This window comes from Anser cygnoides, chromosome 22, assembly GCF_040182565.1.
Source record: "Anser cygnoides isolate HZ-2024a breed goose chromosome 22, Taihu_goose_T2T_genome, whole genome shotgun sequence".
Taxonomy (NCBI): domain Eukaryota; kingdom Metazoa; phylum Chordata; class Aves; order Anseriformes; family Anatidae; genus Anser; species Anser cygnoides.
In genome coordinates, this window is record NC_089894.1 from 7,190,348 (window position 1) to 7,213,517 (window position 23,170).

The window sequence follows — 23,170 nt, forward strand, 5'->3', positions numbered from 1 at the left end:
GGCGGCGGCCAATGGGAGGCGGCGGCGCCCGTAGGCCGATGGGCCGGGGCGGCAGCGCCGAGCCGCAGCGAACAAAAGGCGGCGGCGGCGGCGGCGGAGCCGGGGCAGGGCCGGGAGCAGCGCAGCGGGGCCGAGCGGGGCCGAGCGGGGCGAGGGTGAGTGGCAGGGCCCGGGGCGGGCCCTGCGAGGAAGCCGGGGCTCCGCAGTGGCTGTGACCGGAGCGAGGAGCCCCCGAGGGAGGCTCCGGAGGGCGGCGGGAGACGGGAGCGGGGACCGGGGACGGCACCGGGGGGGGTCTCGAGGGGGTCTCGGGGCAGGACGGGGCCGGCAGGAGGCCGCTTCGCCCCTCCGCGGGAGGAAAGGAGGGAAGGAAGGAGGGACGATGCTCGCGGCCGTGAGCCCGGCGTGGTGCTGGGGCGGGCTCAGCGCTGGTGCGGAGCCAGCGGCCAGAAGCGGGGCAGGTTCCTGCCGGCACCGGCCCCCGGGGCTCCCGTCGCGCCCGTCCCAGGTCCGGGAGCACCCCCTACACCCGTACCCCCTCCTCGAACCAAAGCCCGCTGGAGGCAGGGGAAGGCAGCACCGGTTTGGGTTCTTTCCGCTCTCGCTTCTGCGTTGTTGCCCGCCCGGCCCTGTCGCCTTCCGTGCCCGCGGCTGACAGCTCCCGGAGCCGTGAGATGGCCGCCTTCCAGCCTCTTTTTTTTTATTATTATTAATTGTTTGCTACCTGCAAACACCTGCTGTTTATCTTGCTGCTTCGGTAATTCTCTTCCTTTTGCACAGGCTTCACGTTTCCCTCTCTTAAACCGCGTTTGCTGCCTGGCAGAGCATCAGAAGAGTGGAAGCTGCGTGCTCCGACGTAGCGTTTGTCGGTCTCTAGTTGATTGATTTCCTTAGCCGGGTTTGCAGCTCACAATATCAGCTCCCCTGTCTAACGCTGTGCTTCGCACCCCGTAGAGTTTTCCGCGCGAGGCTTCTGCGTGGCCGTGCAGAAGGTGTGCCGGCCGCCCTCCGGTTAGCGGCTTGCTTCCTCCTCCCTCCTAGCACGTCCCTCGAAGCGGGACCCGGTGCGAAGGGCAGCCGCAGCGGGGAATCCTGCCCAGCCACGCAGCCCAGAACGCGCGCTGCTGCCGCCCGTTTCCCAAGGGACGCGGGGAAGAGTTAAGGAATAAAATTGCCGAGAACTTTGCACAAAGCTGCAGAATAAGTTCATCTTTAAAGATGGAATTCCAGATATCCCGCTTCTGGCACGAGACACGTACCAGGGCATTTGGAGGCTGTTTCCTGCTCTCCGCTAATCTGACTTAGATCAGTTCATTGCCCTTCTCCCTGGCTGCACTTCCTTTTTCGAAGGCTCCACATCTGCAGGGAACCTGCTCCAGAGCTGGGCATTCCACACGCTCACCCCCTCGGCGAGTGATACCTGCTTGCATCACACCAGGACGGTGCCAGGCGTTTCACAACGCGCAGCACCGCGGTTGCTTGAGCTGTGAAGTTGGCCGGCTGCTCTGGGGCCTCTTCCCTGGAGCCCCCTCTCCGTCCTCTGATGAAAGCAGGCGTGCTTGCCAGGTGGCAACTGACGTAACTTTTCACGCTGCTATGGGCAGAAAATACTGGCTGATCTTGAACTGTGTTAATAAATGACCTGGGATGAAGGGGGAAGGTTGCTTTACAGTGCGGCTTCAAACTCGCAGGAAGAGAGGGCATGAGGTCTTTACTGGAAGCAGTAAAGGTACTTCTCTTCCAGTAAAAGCATTGCTTGGGTGTGACGGGATCTGGACCTAAGTAAATCCGTGCACGTGAGCCCTGTTCTGCATGGACGTGGACTGGTGAAGCTCGCTGAGTTACACTTCCAGCACCAGAAAGGGTTTAAGGAAAAAAATCTTCATCCTTTTTTTTTTTTTCCTTTTTCCAGAGTTGACAGCACATCATCCAGTCTCTTTGGGATTCAAGGAGTTTTTACCCTGATTCTGTTGTCATGAATGTCTCTTCCTGTTTTCTTCTTTTCTCTGGTTTCTATTGTGTTTTGCCTTCAGTTAGCTCCTGGTATATTGGGGCATATGTACCAGTTGTCATGACAAACACATCATCATCTAGCTTTTTAATCCATACCGTTACCACACAGAGTATTTCTGCTCTCATCAAGACACTTGAGAAATTTTGCTGAAGAATAAACTTGCTTTGCGTATTTGACAAGTGATGTTTTGAGCGAGTAAGTGCTCCTGAGGCCTTGAACAAGTGATCTAATCCATTTTTCTTACTTGCTCTAGACTTGCTAGTGAAGGCTGAAGACCAGCTTTTTTTTTTTATTATTCTTATATCATTGGCTGTGGATGATTTTGTAAAGGTCTCTGTTGCAGAGAAGCTGTTTGTTTTAGAGCCTTAGTAAATGAACAGAAATCATGCGTGGAAACCACTAACACTTCCCACAAATAACTTATTCTTACACCAGTAATCTACTTGTCAATCCAAGAGTAGGTACGTGGCATCTGTTCAGCAGAGCTTTTGTCCTCTGCTTAAGGGCAGCATCCTTCAAACACAGGAATGGTTTTGGTGACTTGGGCTGACTTTAGAACTGATCCTGCCAGCCCTACAGACCTCATTCGATAGACCAGCAAATCATCGCAGGGAGCCCAGAGAGGCGTTGTCAGGTAGAAATCATTAATTTTATCTGCCTCTGAAATCCCGTGCAGCAGAAGATAAGTGCTAAAAGCAGACTGGAAGTGGCATTTTGTGCTACTGACGTGAATCTACTGTTCTATCTGTGGCATTTGCAAGACTTGAGGCCTAAAGTCATAAGAAAATTGCAGTTCAGTCTTAATGAATGAATCATGAACAGAGCAATGTCTTGGGAGTGAATCAGTGGAAGAAAACATTTCCCTGTAGTTTGCATTTAGTATGGAGAAAGGGATCTTCCGTGCCCCCAACCTGTCTTTTTTTTTATTCCAGAGGTGCACCCGTTACTCTCATCAGCATCGGTTAGTGCTGCAGGTGCTCAGCAGGACTGCAGATAAGGCCATCCAGGACAGATGACAGTCCAAACCCGCCTCATTCCTGGGAAACTGTGAGGGTTCCCAGCTCTGTGGTGACCTGCAGTCAGTTTTCCTGCTCGGTGTTGGCAGAACAGATGCAAGCAGTTAATGGAGTCTGCTCCAATTATGCCTCTCGGGTTGACGAGGGACCTGCACGAGCACACGCAGCCAGGAACTGCTGATGCCCTATGGATTTTTTTTTCTGCTGATCTTTTAGACTAACAGTTCAGCAGACTGAAGCATTGTTTCACGGTGCCTATTCCTGAGAAAGGCTGGGTTGGAGCAGCGGAAAAACTGAGAGAGGGGCGTGATAAAGGACTTGCTAATGCATTGGGAAATGTCTCAGTAAATCGGGGGCAGAACAGCCTCATTCCTGCTGGTCTCTTGCCGTGGGACAGCTAGCATGACATAAGGATTCTGTCATTTTTCATCTCTCCTAGTAATGTAGGTGTTCTCTCTTTACATCATTTTGTGCAATCGCAATCCTGGGGTAATGAAATAAGGAAAGGAATTGGAGGAGCAGCAGAATATGGCATGAAGGAGCCCGGTAATGTGCTGGGCTTCATGGGAATCCAGTGTACTCAGTGTCCCTTAGGATTAAGCAATCCAATATATGTCACTGTTGTTGCAACTGACTTTTTTTTCTTTTTTTTACAGGACTTTTTAATAAGACCTGAAGGGTGTCCTAGGTCAGTGGGTCCAGTTTCCTTCATTTGCAGACAATTGCATCTTGGTCATTGGCTTAGCCAACACCAGCATTTGGTTGTTTTGATTTGTAAATGTATATTGGGGATCTTGCAGTATTACTCAGGGGCTCCGTGTCACCTTGGGGAAATGCAAAATGCTTATTTCTTAATCTTAAAAGAAAAAAAAATGTTTACCACTTTATCTGCTTTTACTGCAGAAATGTGGTACTTTTTGCCCAAGACTGGCCTTTAGCATATTGTAGAGTAGGCAGCTGATGTATTTCTGAGGGCTATTTTGAAAGCAAGGGTATTCCAGTTTCCCACCAGGCAAAATAAATAGCTGCAGGTAATTCGGGAGCAGGATTTGCTCCCAGAAATAGCCTTGCTTTAAAGTGAAAATTGTCATGGAAAGTTTTGAGTGCTACGGTACAGACGACCGAGTGTAATGTGTGTGCAGCTGTGAAGGTAAGGTAACAGAGAGGGGGTTGAGGGAATTGAATTTGTTTGTGCGTGTTTGCAGAATAAGGTGTGTTTTACAGCCCTGCCAACCACCAGCCCGATGTACAGCCTCTTTTATGGCTTTGAAACGTCTTTTTTTTGCAGCTAGCCTGTGGCCGACCATATAAAGCTGGAAGCCTTAGGTCAGAGAAGCCGTTATGTTCTCCTTGGCAGTGCTTTTCTGATGCTTAGACAGTGCCTCTTCATTAAGAAAAAAGCTGTCTCAGAATGGTACGGTGAAAGCTGTTACCAAAGGACAGATGTGAGCTGGTTCTGCAAATGAGTTTGAGATAGTTCTTAATCTGATGCAGCAAACTCTGGCTGGTTTCTAGTGGTTAAACCCTTCTGTCTTGCAGCTTCCTTACTCCTAAAGGTTCGGCAGTTGAAACGACCCCGCCGATGTTTGTAAGTTTTAGTGCAGATTACAACACAGCTTACGCTCCTGCAGTTCCGTGGCATCTGCAGGGCAAAGATGGGCAGAGAACTGCACGTGGTAACGGATGGGATTCTGTACAGCAAACATCTTGCTGCTCCTTAAGCACAGGAGACATCTGCAAGCCAGCTCCCTTTGGATGTTTCTGGGGGTTTTGCAGACTGCTTCCCCTTGAGGCTGTTACGTGTTCTGCTTCTGGTTATAACGCTTCAGTTAGGCTTTTTACTCCCTTTCCTTCCATTCAAAATCCTTATTCTTTAAGAAATCTGCAGTGGTTGAACACCAAGAAGAGGTGAACATCTGTCCAGCTTCGGTGTCCATGCTTGGCTTATGGCTGGAACTGCAGCCCACCTAAGGAGCTGTGCAGCAGCCCTTCCAACTCGAAGTGTTTCATGCCCTGGTACCCAGCATTTCCATTTCACTGACCTCTTCCAACACGTGCTGCTGTTGTTAGTTACCTGACAGCAGTACATAAATCCTTGCTTTGAGATAGCACCGTTATCTCGATGTAGCCGTGTCTTTTCTAATCAGGAACATCAGATGGAAGTTCTAGATTGCTTCTAAAGCTACTGCAGAACGGCTGCTCGTAGCCCCGGGACTTAACAATTCCGTGCCTGCCAATGTTTTTCTCAGACGACTCTACTCCCACAACATCTCCGAAGAGCAGCAGACATATTTTTAGGAATGGCTGTTAGTCAGCGAGCAGAACTAAAACGTGGCAGCCTCGGCGTAGCATCTCTGTGGGCTGCTAAATGGGGCTGCACGGGACTGAACGGCGGGGCTGGAGGATGCGCATCTCGCTTTGGGGAACCAGACAAACAAAATGTGCTTGGTCTCCTTCTCTTGTTCATTAGAGGCCCTCTCTCCTTAGGCTATGATGTTGACTTCAGCACTAGTGTTGTTTTTAGCTGGCTAAATATTAGGTGGGCAGGAAGGGGGGTTTGGTAATTTGAAGGAAGTCAGGGTGCTTAGGAAACGTTATCTGATGTTGTTTTGAAATGGGATTAAGTTGGAAGCTGCCGTGCGGTCGTACAATTTAGTTCTCTGAAAGCAGGGATGCTGGTTTTGAACCGGCATTGCCCTTTCTATATCTTCTCCTTTTCTATTTTAAAACTTGAATTGCATTTGAAAAAATGTTAGCAGCAAATTTGATTGTCAGTTCTTAAGCCTAGTTAAGAGTTTTCAGTAATGGTACTTTGTCCAACCTACTCGGTGCCAGAGGCATATACAGAGAATGCAACCTGCCTCCTCCTCCTCCTTTTTTTTTTTTTTTCCCTGCAGAATAAATCCCTTTCTCTATTTTTTTGGGGGAAGGGAGGGAGGACAGGAAAGATTTTCTTCTGACTCTAGGGAAAAGGGTCTTTATTTTTAATGGTGGCAAATTATTCCCAGGCACATCCTGTGCTTGTTTATAGGGTGAATAACCCAGTTGATTACCCAGAGGATGGCACAAGAAACAACCATGGGATCTTTTAACTCTTTTCCTCAGTGGGCCTTAAATAGGCCATTTTTGATGGCATGGGCAATTAAAGCCAGTCTTCACTGACTTGTTCAAATATTTCACCTTCCTGATGGATGGAATTTGAGAAGCTTTTTTTCTATGGTTGTGCCTTTCTGCTTTGCAGCTCTCCCAGAAACGACCCTGAGAGTGCTTTTGTATTTCCTGCCGTGCTGGTTGTGCTTGGGGAACCCTGACACGATCTCCAGTCGCTCAGAATTCAGCACAAGCCACTGCTCGAGCTTTTCTGTCAGCACTCTGACCCCTTGGAAAAAGTGAAAAACACTTGTCGAGCTCTGAGTGGTCACAAGACTCGGATCTGATGTCAGATGCATGCAGACAGGTTCCCTGGGATGAAGTATTCTTTAAAATAATTCTTACTGCAGTTAAAAATGAAAACCTCTTAGGCATATGCGACTTGGCATCCAAGAAGAAAAATTACAGCTTTGAGATCAGGAATCATTTTCTTACGTCAGCTTAGAATGTGCTCTTTGGAAAAGAAGAAAATCATTTTCAGAGAAGATGCTTGATTAGGGATTTTTAACTTTTTTTTTCAAATTTTTAACAGCAAAAAACTGTCTCGCCTTAAGTCGTCCTTGTGATGTTAAGTGTCTTACTTTGTATGGGTGCAAAGCTGCTCTCTCAAAACACCTAGGTCCCAAAGCAAATAAAACAGTGATGTAAATACATTCTGCTCTGGGGTTTTGGTAATACTGGTAACATTTTTTTCCCCTTTTTCCAATGGATGGGGTATTGCTAATCTGCCTGCAGTCAAGCTCAGGCTGGAAATGCGGCGTGCTGGAAGAAAAGAAGTGGGAGGGAGGCTTTCTGTTCGGTTGCCTTGTCCCTCCCTGGTACCGAAGTAGAAGAAATGGTGTTGCACAGATCCCCCAGCGAGCCTGGGGTGCTGGGTAGTTTGAAATAAGTTGTTTCAGCTGAGCGTTCCCACAAATGCGAGGGGATGCTTGGAGCTGCAGGTCTGTAGAGGCACGGTGGTAGCTGGGGCAAGCTGCGAGGATTATGCCTTTCCCTACAGCAAGACTGGGCTGAAATAGTGTTCAGAGCAGTTGAATGGAATAGAGGTTTTAAGCAAGCAGAGTAGTTCTTGCTTGAGTTTTATAGCTTTATGCCCTATTTGCGTTGTATTTTCGCTGGGCGAGGTGGCTGGGAGTTATCTGTGATGACCGTACTCTCCTCCTGATTTCCACTTTAACGAATTGCTTTTCAATCCAGACTAGGTAACCATGTCAGCCAAAGCCATCTCGGAGCAGACGGGGAAGGAGTTCCTGTATAAGTACATCTGCACGTCCTCCGCCATCCAGAACCGCTTCAAGTATGCCCGAGTCACGCCGGACACCGACTGGGCGCGACTCACCCAGGACCACCCTTGGCTCCTGAGCGAGGTAAGGATTGTGCCTCGCCGTCCTGCCGTGCCTGAGCCCCGGACAAACCTCTGCCCACGCGAGGTGCTCGCGGTCAGGCAGGGCTGCGAGCACAAATGTGTGCTCGGGACCTTCGTGAAGGACCAGTCGTTGCAGCTGCTGCTCTGCAATACTTGTGACACTGATGAAGAAACGAGCCTTGTTTCAAGGCTGTCAGAGCACCTTCGAGGGAGTCTGATTATAAAATTAGCTTAAGGAGTTAGTGAAATGCACGAGCAGAGAGATCTGCAAATGAGAAGCTGGTAATGACCACACAGAAGGTAAACCAGGCTAATTCAGACAAAGGGAGAGTCTCTTGGGACTTCTGTCCCTGCTTGACAGGGTTTGAACCCTTACTTTCTGAAATCATGGAGTGCTTTGTCCTTGTCTAACTTTGACTTTCAGTTAGGAAATTGTTTAAATTTTCTGTGTCCAAGCAAAATGCCAGGTAAAGCTTCATTTTTTGTTTTTCTGCACAAGACCTTTTATTTTCTTTGTTTCGTAACATTGTGCTTTCTGTAGGGGAAACATACCCAGAGCTCTTTGTATTTGCTGTCCAATCTGGCTCCTCTCCCACGGTTAATATAATTAAGTTATTGGTTAGTAGAGGATGAATGTTTCATAGCCCTTTACTTAGTGACTGATAGAGGCCCTGTGCAGGGTAATTAAATGCCCTGCGCTCAGCTGCATGAGCAAGTTCTGAAAAATATCAGCAATCCATCTGAGACTTGCAGAGACCCGAAGGGATCAAGGATCATATTTATCCTTTAAGGCAGACTCTTGTAACACTAGAAAGCACTACGCAGTCCGGCAGAAAGATTGCTATCACCGTGCTCTGTACTGCAATATGTTACACTCTGGCTCTGTGCTGTAGGTTGCTGAAGTTCCAGGATGCCTTAGCTGTACAGGAAAATGGCTCTCATTCCTTACCCAAAATGATAATAATTGCAAGCTAGAGATAAGTGTGTTACCTAGGAACAGCCTTCTTTAGGTATTTTATAAAAGAGTCACTGTCGGTTGACTCAAATGTGCGTGACTCTGGCCCTAGCTGGTCTCGTGTGTGGAGTATACGGTGACAGCAGGAGCTTTCTTTGTAAGCGGCTGACTGTGGTTGGCATCCCACATCTCGGTTGGTTTTCCCTTGTGAGCTTCTGCTCGCAGAGAAATACTAATTTCAGGATGCATCTCACAAAGACTGTGTGGAAAACTGATGGGATACCGAATGATACTCAGCATGGATTTTTACAGAAAGGGAGTAGCTAAACACCACCCTAACACTTACATTGAAAGTTATTTAGGTTCACAAAAAACACCAACAACTGAACAGACTGTTGCCTCAGTCTCTGCTGATGTACAGCAGAGACCTCTGAGGAGAAACAAGGCAGCTCTTAAAGTACAGAGGTGGGAGAAGGGGAAGAAAATACTTTCAGGCTTGTTGTACCAGGAGATGGATTTGCTTAACAACTGTAGCACATAAACACCAGCCAAGAGACTACAGGAACTCTGCAGCAATACCTGCTGTATAGAATGTACTGAAGCTTTCACTTCACCACCTGCAGAGAATCTCTCAACCGAAATCACTTTCTAATTATTCTTTCTTTTAATCCCTCTTGCATGATGTAGCGTTTAGTGGTGAAGCCAGATCAGTTAATCAAGCGACGTGGGAAGCTTGGACTGGTTGGAATTAACCTCACCCTGGATCAGGTGAAGGTTTGGCTCAAACAGCGTTTGGGCCAAGAAACCACGGTGAGTGCCACCTCGGCAAGAAAAACATGACTTTTTTGGTCTGTCTTTTCTGAATGCTTGCATGATAGAAGCTGGTGGGCAGGTATTTCTCTTGCTTATGGTGGTTTAAAAGGCATGTTGTTCTGATGCCGAAGCAAGTAAGAAACTTGCCCATGTGAACATCCTCTTGGTAAAAGAGCACTGTTACATGACACACCGCGTTAACTCAGTGCCCCCTGTTACCACCTGCTGTGTAGGGCCTGTGTAGCAGGAGCTCGGCAGGAATTAGTACAATTTTGAAAATCCCTTCCACTAGGGAATCGACAGTTGATAGCTCAAATGTTGTGTCTAGCTGGCATAGCTGCCTCGCTTTAATACCCAAGGCGGATTTAACAAGACAAGTATAAAAGCTGTCATAAAAATGTCCTCTGACTGTAGCCAGCCAGTGTTTTGGCTGATGAGCGAGCGTTGCTTCAAGTTGTTATTTTAGGTCGGTGCTGTCTTGTAATATTTATTCTTCTGGGAATGCTCCTGCAATGCTAATGATAAAGAAATGCCTGCCATCCCAGCTGCTGTGTTCCAGGAGCTGAGAGTTCTGCTGCCTCGATGGAGCTGGCGCCTTGGCCCTGCTGCGATTGATTTGCTGCTGGCTCCAGCATCAAGCTGAGCCAGTGGGGCTTGCCTGAAGGCCATTACGAAACGGCAGGCAACTGCATCGTGTGCTCCTGCCCACTGGAAAAATGAGGGATGTCGAAACAGCTGTTTAGCACAATGCAACAAACGTGTCTAAAGGAAAGGCTGTGCCAAGGAGCGGTGACCAGTGGTGGTGGCTACTTAGCGGTGCCCTCGGGAGCAGGGGTACCTACCGTGGCCGTGTCCTTTGAGCCCAAACAATTGGGTTTTGGATAGCAGGAAAGCTGTGCAAGACAGTTCCTGGGACCTTGGTGTAAGGAACAGTCTGGTTCCCCAGGAAACACAGTAGAGAGGTGATTGGGAGGAATTGATTTTAGAATAGTGTTAATTCTTGAAGTTTGCCTTGTGCTGTCATAAATGTGGATATTGGACAGGTATTTATTTATTGGTGTCTGTCTTGTTTTCTGCCTACAGATTGCTAACGCTAAGGGAATCCTGAAGAATTTTCTGATCGAACCCTTCGTCCCTCACAAACAGGTTGGTATACCAATTAAAGTGTTAAAAAGTGCTTTTTGATCTTTCCTGACTTGAACGTGGCTTAAACAGATTGATATATAATGGCAAAAGCTGGAGCTTGGGAGTGAGCTATTAAGCTGACAGTGTCAATGCATATTGTCAGAGCTGCAGATGGGTGCAGCATTAGTCCCTGCAAAGAGTCATCAATAATAGCATTGGCTGCTCTGTCTCTGGTGAGAGGAGGTGATATATCACATCAGAGACACCCATTTGGAAGGAACTCACTGCTCCTTGAATCTGGTGCTCCCAAGTGTGAATAACAAACTGATGTGAGATGTCTCAATTTGTGCTGGTGAAATCGTTTGTGGGAAGGGTATAATTACCTAAGATCTAGGTGCTTTCGCTGCACACAGGAAAGGACCCCGGTTTGCATTTCAGTTGTGTAAAACGGGAATGGTTTTCTCCAGAAATGGAAAGTGTTGTCCCTGACGTGCTTCCCCAGGATGAAGCTTTCTGGACCCTGCTGCTCTCTGTCCCCCCAGGCCAGCACTGCCTGTACAAACCTGGGGAGTGTCTGGGCCTCTCCAGTGCTACTGCTCCTTGCACGGAGGAGTTGCCTCTTCCCTCGTGCTGACACAAGCACCTCTTCTTCGAGGTGCTTGCTGGGTGTGACTTGCTAATGTTTGTGCCTGGGTCTGTGCTGCAGGAGGAAGAGTTCTACGTGTGCATATACGCTGCCCGGGAGGGAGACTATGTCCTCTTCCACCACGAAGGCGGCGTGGATGTGGGAGATGTTGATGCCAAAGCTCAGAAGCTGCTTGTGGCAGTGGATGAAAAGCTCAGTGAATCAGATGTGAAGAAACAGCTCCTGCAGTACGCACCAGCAAATAAAAAGGAGTAAGTATGGATGCTGAGTTCCTGTGCCTGCTCTGGGCATGGCCAGCCACCCTGAATCTCATCTAGTTATTTCAGTGCAACATCCCTTCATACTGTTTCACCCTAAAGCTTGCGCTCCTCCCCTTCTTGCTGCTCTCAAGAATATGCCATGCATCCTAAATCCAAGTTGTTTGACCTTATTTGAGCCTCTTGTGAAACCGAAAACAAGCATTTGTGGTGATTTGAGCCTTCGCTTGACAGGAGCACTTCTCAGTGTTCTGAAGTCTTGACCTCTGAGATGTCGGAGACGTACTGAATTTTGATCCTTTGTGCCAGCACAGAAGAGTTTCTTTTATTTAGTAGAAATGGCAACAAGACATGAATCCGGTTGCTAAATCAGAAATGTACTACTGTGTCTTACTCTGGCCAGTCAAGAGAGCTATTCTCTGGATATTCCCAATTTTACTGCAGATTGATCTTAAAGCTTTGCATCTCCTTTAATTAGATGCCTATAGCTAGTTATTATGAGTCATGATTTTTCTAAAGATAGAGTACTCACTGAAGGGCTGAAGAAGCCTGTCACTAATAAAGTTTCCTGCAGTCCATCCCCTGTCCCAGCTAATGAAGCTTAGTCCTGACAGAGATGCGTATCTCTCAGTAAGAGACAGGGATGCGTTTCTGTCTCTGAGATGAAACAGACTGAACATGTACATGACAGTTCCTCACAACCGTGTTCTCAGCAGAGTTTGGTGGAGTGTAATTAGGATGAGTCATCAAGGTCTTCCTTTCCTTGAGTCATCATCCAGGTTTCCAGAGAAGATGAATGAGAATGAAATAAATTGATACAAAGTGATTTACCCCTGATATAAATGAAGCAGAGCAGTCTGTACTTCGTTTTTGGCTGCTTTAATGAATTTGTGTTTAATTTTTTTGCAGTGTCTTGGCTAGCTTCATCTGTGGCCTGTTCAACCTTTATGAAGATCTGTATTTCACATACCTCGAGATCAATCCATTAGGTAAGTGATATTGGTGGGAGCCTATGTGCAGGACTTCCTGCTCATTTGTTCTAAAATATTGAAACTTGTATTTCAGCCTTCTCCATTTGGTGTAGTTCACAACAATATTAAGTGGCATGTCCAAAAGTACAGAAGTGGATGTGATTTGTCTTGGAGCTGTTAGCTGAATGAATACAAAATGGGGACTGCTTGGAGGCAGTGTTCTCTGTTATCTAATTTCCTGGTGCGGGCAAAAAAAATTCCATTGAAAGGGATGTGAAGTCAGAACTGAAGCACATAAACACTGCTCTGTTGCAATATAAGACAACACCTGAGCTAGAGCCTGGTCCGTGACTATGGTCGCAAGCTAATTCTTAAGAGAACTCTGTGTGTTTGGTAAATAGAACTAAATGACCAATGTGGAGAAATGGGAACAAAGAAACATAACATTTCATAATGATCTCTGTATGGGATGAAATTTTGAGTAAATCTGTAATGTGTACAAACCACAGCTAATCCTGATATATTTTTTTTAATGCAGTGGTGACTAAAGATGGTGTCTACATCCTTGACTTGGCTGCGAAGATTGATGCAACTGCTGACTACATCTGCAAAGTGAAATGGGGGGATGTGGAGTTTCCCCCTCCCTTTGGCAGGGAAGCCTACCCAGAGGCAAGTTACAATCTGTCACAGCCCAAATCCCTCCCTTGTGGACTACAAGATTAATTCCCCACTGTATGTCCACGGCAGTGAGGTTTTCCTCTCTTGTAGGTTTTTGTTGCTGTGTTTCAAGTACCTTGGCGTTGCTATCCATAAACAGAGCTTGTGCAAATCCGTGCTGTTACCATTGTAGTACTAGGACTTTCCATAACAGCACTCTGAACTGCAATTGCTTTCCATATTTGCCAGGGTGTTATTTCATTTTTTTTGTTCATTTTTTTTTTAAAAGGAGGCTTGCATTTAACTTCATTCATTTATGTGCCAAAGCTCTGTGCTTGTACAGTATTCCTTTATATGGTGCTCGCTTGTGTTGCTTCCCCATCAGCATCATTTCTGGTGGAGCAGCTTTTTGGCAGCCTCCTTGGGGCTGATGTTCATGCAGTGCTCCAGTTACAGATCATGAGAGCAGAGTCACAGCTGTGTGCAAAATACGTGTGTGAGTGTGAATCCAGAGAGAATATTACTGTATCTGACACTAAAGTAAAAAGTTAAGATGTTAATACAACTGTTTGCCTGAAAAGTGATGACCACAGATGCCTGCAAGCAAGCTTTGTTTTAATGCCCATTCCCTCGCAGAATTCCCTGGGTCTGCACAGCCAGTTGTATAAACACTGCTTCATGCACAGCTTCCCAGCAGCTTCAAAGACTGTTGGAATGACAGCGCTCTCCTTCATGGTTCTGTTGCTTACTTGAGGTGACTGTTCTGCTGCCTCTGAAAGGATTTCTGTCCTGACTTTTTCATTTCAATAATTATAATTATGCTTCAGTTGGAAATGGTTTTTGTAACATGGCCAGGAAATCCATTTAGCTATTTCTCTCCACGTAGCTTGCTGGATGCCAACACTTAACTCAATTTGCTCTTAAATGGATTAGTTGAGTTTTTGTCTCTCTGAATCATCCCCCTGCAAGTCACTGTGAACGTTATTATGTCAGTGTCTTTGAGAATTCTAATGAACTCCCAATAAAGTGCTTCACGACAGGCAAGCACGCTGTGATACAGGAACACCACGTTGAGCCAAATTACATCTCTTGGTGATTACGTTCTTGGCTGCAGCACAGCCAGAGAATGTAGCCTTGGGTGTGTTGATTTTAAATTTCCTCTGGTCGCAGTCTGCATACAAGGTCGGAGCAAGACTTTTCAGTTCAGAGGCACTTGATTCTGTGACTGTGATACATTGAACCATAAAATCTGGGAGCTGCTAAGGGCTGGCTGAGCCGTGGAGGAAAAGACGGCTGCTCTGTCATTTCAAAGTTTGATGACATGGAAATGCCAGTGCAGTGCAGCGTAGTGAAACACGCAGCAGTCAGCCCCATTTCCAGAGTTCTTCACGTGCAAAAAGAAAAACACTGCTTCTGGATGTGCAATCTACAAATGAAGTAATGTCACAAGTGACTGCTGTACATGAACTGCATTTCACTTGGGACAAACAAGAGATAAGCCAGCAGGCCTTATAAAGACTACGTTTTCTTTACAGGGTAGGGCTTTCCAAGCAAGAATCAAAATCTGAGTGTGTGCTTAGGTTGATCGATCCTCTTTGAATTTCTTCCAGAGAAAGGTGCAAGCTGTCTGTATCAGTCCCATTTCAGTGTTCTGTCTTGGAGAACGTGTAACACAAACCACTCTTGGCCCCTGAGAGATGATGCTGTGTCTCCTTCCCTTACAAAAGCTGTGTTTGTGGTTCTGCTCTTTCCTCAGTTGTAGATGAGAGGAGATGTGGGAGCTCTGCATGCCCAGAAGTTGGGCCCAGCACCGCTAGTGCTTGGGTTTGAAAAAGAGCGTGCAGGCACTAGCCAAAGAAAGGCAGTAAGACCTTTAAATAATGTATGCTGTTCTGTCTGCAGGAAGCCTACATTGCTGATCTGGATGCTAAAAGTGGAGCCAGCTTGAAACTTACTATTCTCAACCCTAAAGGCAGGATCTGGACCATGGTGGCTGGTGGTGGTGCCTCTGTAGTTTACAGGTAACATGAACGAGGTTTTTGGAGGGGAGTGCAAAGAAAATAATGGATGCAACCCGTAGAAAGGGGAGACTTCTAAAGTGGTTTTTCCCATGCTGGGACTGCTTGGGACCTATTCAGAATGAAGCTTCTGTGCAGGTGTCTTCCCAGGATGTGGAATGCAGCGTCCTTCAGAAATGATAATTTATTTTGGGAGGCTGTGTTAAGGCTCCTTTTTCACATGGAAAGAAACAAGCTGGCTGGAAGCTGTTGATGTTCACGTGGTTGCTGTGGTGGTTCCTATCATATGTATAGGAAGCATAACAAGATTAATCATGCCTGGCACAAGAGGAGAGCAGCTTTGTTCTCAGCAGATAGCTTCACCTCTCTGAGTTGCCCTTTCCCAGGAATTCGGAATGTTTTAAGACCTTTAGAGTGACTTGAAAATCATAACTAATCTTTTTGTTTTTTAATAGTGACACCATTTGTGACCTGGGAGGTGTAAATGAACTGGCTAACTATGGGGAATACTCAGGAGCCCCAAGCGAGCAACAGACCTATGACTATGCTAAGACTATTCTCTCCCTCATGACACGAGAGAAGCACCCTGAAGGTAAGAAAGTCACTGGGACTGGAAAAATTGTAATGAACTAGTCAGGAAGGGTGTATGGCTCCAGGCTGCTCAGCTGTGAAGCTGCATCTGGGGGAAAAACTGAACAAAGCTGGATGGTTACTATGCTTAGAGCTGCCTGGGAGAGCTTCTTAATGTACTGCTGCCTTCTGGGTCAGATAGTGATGGATTTCTGTCAGCTCTTGCTTCAGAGACAGGGTTTGTATTTTTCCACGTAGCAAAGAGCACAAGTGTGGCTCGAGATTCTTATCAGAAAACTTCCTGCTTGGTACAAAACTCCTATCTTCTTCCAGGTTCTGCTAAACATAACTTACTGCAAGCTGTTAGCCTGAACCACAGCGTTGTTTCATTTCGTCCTGCCACTACCTCACGATCTTAGAGCAAGTACTCTGTGTTCTTAAAACAGATTTATTTACGCTTGTTTCTTCCCTCAGGTAAAATTCTGATCATTGGAGGCAGCATTGCTAACTTCACTAATGTCGCAGCCACTTTTAAGGTAGGTGACTATTCAAAAGTAGCTGCAGATGCCCCCAGTCAGCAACCCCAAGCTGTTCTCTCCAGGTCGGCGTAGTGCTGACGGCACATCTCGTCTAGCAGTTGTTGAGATGATGGGGAGGACACGGTAAACACTAGGCTACCCAGCTCACCTGTACCGTATGTTTGTTGTTTTTGTTTCCTTCAGGGCATCGTGAGAGCAATTAAGGATTACCAAGGCCCTCTGAAAGAGCACGAGGTGAGGATCTTTGTGCGAAGAGGAGGCCCGAACTACCAGGAAGGATTGCGTGTCATGGGAGAAGTGGGTAAGGACCATCTGTTTCCTTCAGTTTGGTTCTTGCCTCGTATCTTCCACCTGCTTCCTGCTTTCTGCTGAGCCTTTTCAAGGTTAAATACTTTGCTTTGGCAGAAGCTGGTCTTGTTCCTTCCCCTCTGCCCCCAGCGCTGACTGTTCTTGTGTGCCCGTGCAGGAAAGACGACTGGGATCCCCATCCATGTCTTTGGCACGGAGACTCACATGACTGCAATTGTGGGGATGGCGCTCGGCCATCGGCCTATCCCTAACCAACCGCCTGCCGCAGCCCACACTGCCAACTTCCTCCTCAATGCCAGCGGCAGCCCTTCGGTGAGTTCCTCCACCCCCTCTGTGAAAGGGAACGCTGGTGAGAAGCCTCCTGAGGGCAGCTTTCCCCTGCCTGAACAGGTCAGAGCAGACCTTAGCCACTGTCGTACCTGTACAGTTCAAAGCTGGAGGAAAAGTAGTGACTGCCTGCACAGTTTACCGAGGGGGGCCCTCCTGTTACCCACCTCACTCATGTAGAAAGCACGACCCTTCAACACAAATGTGACTCTTGCACCTACTGGGAACTTGGTCATTTAGTTTTCCTTCTCTCGAGCGAAGTATTTCTATCACTAAATCATTCTTCTTTGGAGAGTAGCATAGCCAAAATGACCATCTCCTTTTACATGTCCCAGAAGTGGATATTGGGAAGCCTGCTCTGGCATGCCGTCCCTTACTGACTTGGCTTCTGAATCTTTCAGACTCCAGCACCAAGCAGAACGGCTTCTTTCTCCGAGTCCAAGCCAGATGATATTGCTCCAGCCAAGAAGGCAAAGCCAACAGCACCTCTCGGTAAGTCCAGCGGGGGTTGCTAGCAGTTCACTTCTGCTCCAGGTTGTACTCAAAAGAGAGAATGTGGACTTGATTAATGCTTTGTCTGGATATAAAGAGAAGTAATTTTGTGGTATCCATCTACCTTTTGTTCTGAATTGAATTAAGTGCTTTTAGAATGTGTCCCTTGGTGTGCTGTTAGCTCGTACACGAGGTGAGTCAAAGCTACCTTGATCTGTGACGTTCCTTTCAAGGGAACACCACAATTTGAGAACTGCAGCTTTACTGTGTCCCCGTACACAAGGCCAGCAGACAACAGGTTAGAGTCTCCGTGCTGTGGCTGCTGATCTGAGGCCTGCTTTCCATTTCAGTAACTGTGGGGTTTTCCCATGGGATGCTGTTGGAACAGTGTAGGTATGCAGAAAGTCCTTCCTGGTACAGTCTGCAGCTTCCTGGATGAACCATCTACAAACGGTGCCAGAAACCTTCCTGGTTCAGTAGGAGCTGTGATGTAGTCCTCAAACATTTAGGGTCTGAGGTTGCTCTGTGTATGTGTGGTGGTGGGGTTTCTTTGTTTTTGTTTGTTAGTTTTTGTTTTTTATTTAAGTTTGTAGGAAGCTTCTTTAGCATGGTGATATGCTTGAGCTTTGGTGGCCTTTTGGTTGTGTTTGTTGGAAGCCTTACTGGGTAAGAGCATGCTGTATGGGAGGAAAACAACAGCAGAACTGGGCAAGGAAAGGATGTGATACCATTCTGGTCCTGCTCCCTCAAATGCGAGGAGATACGGATCTCATTGTCAACAATACGGCATGATGGCCATAGGATTCATGTCCGATGCTGGTGAAACCTAACACCAAAAACACACTGCTCTGTTGATCGTTGTGCACAGATTTTTGCATGAGCAGTGCTTCAAAAATACATAGAAAATATGTTAGCCACAGAGCTTGCAGTGGGGGAGAACAATCTCCTGAACATGTAATGTTTGCGCTGGATTAAGCAAAAGGTTTCTAGATGGCAAATATCCAAAATTTGACTTGGAGACAAAGAACAGTGGAGAGTGCTTCAGTCTGCTTGTGTGTTGTTGTTTTTTTAACAAAAGCAAAATCCAAAAAGCCCCGAGTGCTGTGGGGAGGAGGGAAGCCCTCTCACAGGTGCCCCTGTAGGCTGTCAGGATGACAGCAGCCAACTGTGTCATATTGTTGCATGAGTGATTCTCTCTTCAACAGATTCAATCCCAGCTTCAAGACCTGGTCCAGGTAGGACTCGTGTGACTAGCTGAATGTGTCTGGCCTTGCTGGCAGCTGACTTTTTTAGTTTTCGTTTTTTGTTGCTGTTTTTTCTCTCCAAAAGATTGCAGTGTTGTCTGGTCCTTCCCTTCCCTCCTGCCAGCATACTTAGCTAGCGCCACGTGAACTTTTCAGCAGTTTTTGAAGTGCAGATCGCATACAACTTTGCACAAAAACTTATTACTTCCAGGGGGGGAAGAACAGGTCTCAAACTTCTTTTTCCCTTCCCTCCCCTCCCACAACCACTGGGGAGAAAAACAGACCTAGCAAGCTGTGAAAAGCTCTGTGCTCTTCACTTTCAGAAAGGAGTAATCATTAACTATTCCTAATAACTGGCCTTTTGTTTTAAAAGGAAACAAAATAATGTAGGTGCCCTGCTTATGAGCCTTGAAGGGCACAGAAAAGTTGCTGAGTGAAGTAAATGTTGCCTTATCGGTTCAGCAAACCATTGAAGCTTGTTGTGTGCTCGGTGGAGTGACAAGAACTTTAAACATTTCCTTGAGCTCAGTGCTAAGTGAGAATAAGCTGCTGAGCTGCAGTCAAAGTGAAGTTTCAAGCTGTTTTCTCCATCATAAGAGGGACAACAGCAGAAGGGGACTCTCCTTCTTCCTTGTGTGGCTTCAGATGAATAGCATCACCTTCCTGGGCCCTATGAATAATAATATTCCTTGCAGGCACCTGCAAGATGATAAATTGAAAGGGCTTTTTAGGGTAGGCAGCTTCCTAAGTACAAGTCACGTGGCAGTGCATCTAAACTGTAAACATGTAGTGCTGGAGAGAACAGTGACCGATTTAATGCTCAAGCCAGGCAGAATAGGATCTTGTCTAATCCCTAATGCTATCTAGCTTTGATTCAAAGCCAACAAGAAATCAGCTGTAGACTGACTGGGATCAGCTCAGGGTTAAGAGTTTTAAAATGAACTGTCTGGAGTCAAAGGGAGGAACTCAACATTTTGCTGTGACAAGTGGTGTAAATGTATTTGAAGCCAATAGTCCATCTCACTAGCTGAACTGTTGCCCTTCCTGTGACTCTGTCCCTCAAAGCCAAAGTTTTGGGCTGCATATAAATGCTTGGAGCCATCCAAGGAGGCTTGTGTTGGATTCTGATAATCAAAAAGAACTGAAAACAAAAGCTGAGTAACGTAGAGCTCCTCTGCTCTCAGTCTCCTTCGTTTTCTGCTTTTTGTTTTTATTTCCTATCATCGTACTGTGGCGCCCTGTCAAACGTAGGAGGAAAGCCTCCTGTGGTTCTCCCAGATTGTAGGCTGTTGCAATAAAACAAAATTCAAAGTTCCCTTCCTCTTCGGCATTGCAGAATAAATCCATCTGGGAGGGATGTGAGCAGCCCACGTGAGGAGAGGAGGAGGCTGTTTTCACTCCTCATCTCTCCCGTCTTACACCAGCTCCCACCCTGTGATTAAGCACTTGCCCGTTTCGTGAAACCCAAAACCTGGCTACTGTGTTCAGAATCCTGGGAAGAGGGGGATGCTGCTCCATCTGCAGCTTCTTCCTTAATCTGGGGAGCGTGGCTACTACATCCTGCAGCTCAGCTGTTGGGTTTAGTTCAGAGGGAGGGGGAATAAGCGTATCTGGGAGGCTTTAGGCAGACATTTAGCAAAGTTTTATCTTGCACAGATGTACATTTTGGGTGTGTTGTTTTGTTTTTTCTTCCCCTCGCCCCTCTCTCTGAGCAGGTAAAGCTACAACCCTCTTCAGCCGTCACACCAAAGCTATCATTTGGGGGATGCAGACACGGGCCGTGCAAGGGATGCTGGACTTTGATTACATTTGCTCCCGGGATGAGCCGTCAGTAGCTGCCATGGTTTATCCATTCACGTAAGTAGCCCGTGTTAACCATGTCACTTCTGACTGCTTCCCTCAAATTCTCCTGTTAGCTTCTTCCTCTTCCAGCCTCTGTTCTGTAGCTCTAGTCCACATCACTGCTTTTACGCCTTCTCCTACGCTCCCTTCCACCATCAGGCTGGCTTTGCAGACTGCTTCTTACCTCTCTCAACCATTGATTTCAGGCTGCTCTGTTGAAGTACGTGGCTAACGTTAAGCTGTTTCAGGTCCCACTTCATGCACTTTCCAGGGGTGTCCAAATTCTGTTCCTTCATCCCACGAGTGAGGAAGGCGTTACTAGTTGGGCTTTCTTGTAACAGCCGACTGACTTAGCAGAGGCACTAAGGACATGTGAGGTCTCTTCTACTCACCCACTGTTTGCTGCGTACTTGTCTCTGACGTCTTGGTTTGTACCTGCTGACGCGGGTGTTTTCCCCTCCGAATATTAGCCAGAATCAGAGCAGCTCTGCTAATTAGACTAAGGCAGTCTGTTGTGTAGCCAAAAAACTATAAAAAGAAAAGAAATCTCCGTTCATCTGGTTCAGACTCTTCCCTGTAGTAGCTGCAGGTTTTTTTAGCAGGCATGAAGTGTGCAGATCCTTCAGTGGGATACAGTTCTCTTGTGGTATTCACCCTCCTTGGCCCTATCCCCGCAGCTGATGAGGATGAGAGAGGTTATTACGTGTTTTATATTGCCCTTGGGAGGAACCTCCAGAACATGGCTGTTGTGGAGACGTGGTGCACAAGCAGTTCTGTTGTCGTGCCTCGTGGCTGTGAGGCGGGGGTCTCCCTGCTAAACAGGGCAGCAGCAGCGGCTGGTTGGCCTTCTGGCGCAGTGAGATGGGAGCAGATGTACGGGTAGGAGGCTTGTTTCATTTCTGTGGTATTTACAGACATCCAAGATAGCTGATGTCTAATCAACCTCTGTCCTGCAGAGAATTGTGCCTCTCTTGTGCGTTAAGTACCTTGTGCTGTTAGTCCGTAGTGCTGCAATTATCATCAGGGCTGTAATACCTTCTCAGCAAGTGCAGACCTCAGGGTACTAAAACTGACTGCAGGCATAGCCACATCCGTAGCTGAGTGGCAACCCCTTGCAGCATCACAGTTGTTCAATGAGGAAAAAGCCACTGGGATAAAAAGCTTAAGGCTATCTATTAATAATCTATTTCTGCTTGACCTTTTCGAGGAAGTCAGGCTGACAAAACCTGAAATGTTCCGGTACAAATGTAACGGTATGGAAACACAGCCAATATCTCTGGACTCCTAAATGGTTGAGTAATAGACTTCAAATTTCAATCAGAGAGTCTACCATACACAAAGACCATACACAGAAGACAACACCTACACTGAGACTTTCCTAGGTGCATCTCCTTCGGTGTGTGGGGCAGGGTGGGCACAGTTTCACTGTAGCAGAATTGGAAAGTTGACTGGCCCTCACATTGTTACTCTGGCTGTTCGCCACAGGTACTGGTTTCCCCCCCAGTGCAGTATTTGTTCCAGTCCAGTAACGCAGCTTTGCATGCATCTCATTCATTACTCTTTCTGTGCCTCATTCTGTCTTCCAGCTTGGAGTAGAATTGAGGCTCTGGTAACTTCACTGTGGGAGAGCTTATTCATCTTGCTGGATGCCTCTGTCCCCATTAGCCCGTCTCCTTCCATATGCTGCTCTGTTCTATACTCTGAAGAACCTTCTGCTGTTAGTATGGTCCCTCCCCATGTACGCTCACTTGCTAGTGAGTGTCTCACAGTCAGTCTTGGTGTCTGAGAATTGGGGTTTGCAAACTCCTCTATCTGCATGCATTGTATCCCTCTGTCTTTGCAGTAACCTTAAAAGTCAGGCCATCTTCATCTTCTCCTTTGTAGTGGTGACCACAGGCAGAAGTTCTATTGGGGCCACAAAGAAATCCTCATCCCAGTCTACAAGAACATGTCTGATGCCATGAGGAAGCACCCAGAGGTGGATGTTCTCATCAACTTCGCATCCCTGCGCTCTGCTTATGACAGCACTGTTGAAACGATGAATTATCCACAGGTGAGTGAGGGATCTAGAAGAAGCTCAAGAAAAAAGGAAGATCTTGTAAAAACCAGTGCTTCTGGTGCAGGGTACTGGTGTTTATTAAGCTATGATGGTATTAGGAAATAGTCTTAGTCGGATAAATACCTCAATCCTAACTCCTTGTAGACTTTAAGGAGGATGCTGGAGTTGTATAGCAAAGTCTGATGCTGGACTTGCATTTTATAAGAGGAACTTGGCACCTCTGTGTTTGTTAACAATGATTGCTTTGGGTTGGTTAAAATACAGTGCTGCTCCCTAATCTGCGAGGCAGAGAAAAATTATCTCAGCAGCTCATTGGGACTGCGGAGAAGACTATAGTAGATTGTGGATCTATGCACTGGGCTTTTCTGTCTAATAACTGCTTAGTGGCCAGGCAGGGAGCAGCATGCTCATGCCCTGTGAGCAGCTGCCTCACTCCTGCGTCCTGCAGAGTTGGTTAGGATGGCAACGCTGGGGCACTAATGGCTCTCTTTATCTTGGTGCAGATCCGCACAATTGCCATTATTGCTGAGGGCATTCCAGAGGCACTGACACGCAAACTGATCAAGGCAGCAGATAAAAAAGGAGTCACTATCATTGGGCCTGCAACTGTAAGTACCGATGACCTTTTACTCCCCTTGTTCATCTGTCTTAATCTTCAGATCAGCTTTCTCTGAAGGATAAAGTATGTCCTACAATACATCTTGTCTGTAGTCATCTAAAGTGCACGTTAGCTGACCATTATAAGGTCACATTTGTCTTCCTTTGTTTTATAAATACTGACAGAAGGTTGTTTTACCCAA

At 46.9% G+C, this 23,170-nt stretch overlaps 1 protein-coding gene across 2 annotated transcripts in view; it reads left to right on the forward strand.

The window, feature by feature from the left end:
- Nucleotides 1-23,170, forward strand: part of ACLY (ATP citrate lyase) — a 29,364-nt gene continuing 6,194 nt past the window's right edge. Inside the window, exons 1-17 of one of the 2 annotated variants that reach the window (XM_066981706.1) lie at nt 1-155; nt 7,378-7,547; nt 9,189-9,311; nt 10,398-10,460; nt 11,146-11,336; nt 12,252-12,331; nt 12,852-12,986; nt 14,877-14,991; nt 15,444-15,580; nt 16,033-16,094; nt 16,281-16,398; nt 16,564-16,718; nt 17,135-17,225; nt 18,431-18,460; nt 20,185-20,326; nt 22,196-22,364; nt 22,874-22,978. In XM_066981706.1, coding sequence (XP_066837807.1) covers nt 7,389-7,547; nt 9,189-9,311; nt 10,398-10,460; nt 11,146-11,336; nt 12,252-12,331; nt 12,852-12,986; nt 14,877-14,991; nt 15,444-15,580; nt 16,033-16,094; nt 16,281-16,398; nt 16,564-16,718; nt 17,135-17,225; nt 18,431-18,460; nt 20,185-20,326; nt 22,196-22,364; nt 22,874-22,978 — 1,875 coding nt within the window. In that variant the 5' untranslated portion in view covers nt 1-155; nt 7,378-7,388. The remainder of the gene's footprint in view (nt 156-7,377; nt 7,548-9,188; nt 9,312-10,397; nt 10,461-11,145; nt 11,337-12,251; nt 12,332-12,851; nt 12,987-14,876; nt 14,992-15,443; nt 15,581-16,032; nt 16,095-16,280; nt 16,399-16,563; nt 16,719-17,134; nt 17,226-18,430; nt 18,461-20,184; nt 20,327-22,195; nt 22,365-22,873; nt 22,979-23,170) is intronic. The other variant, XM_066981707.1, reaches the window with a different exon arrangement.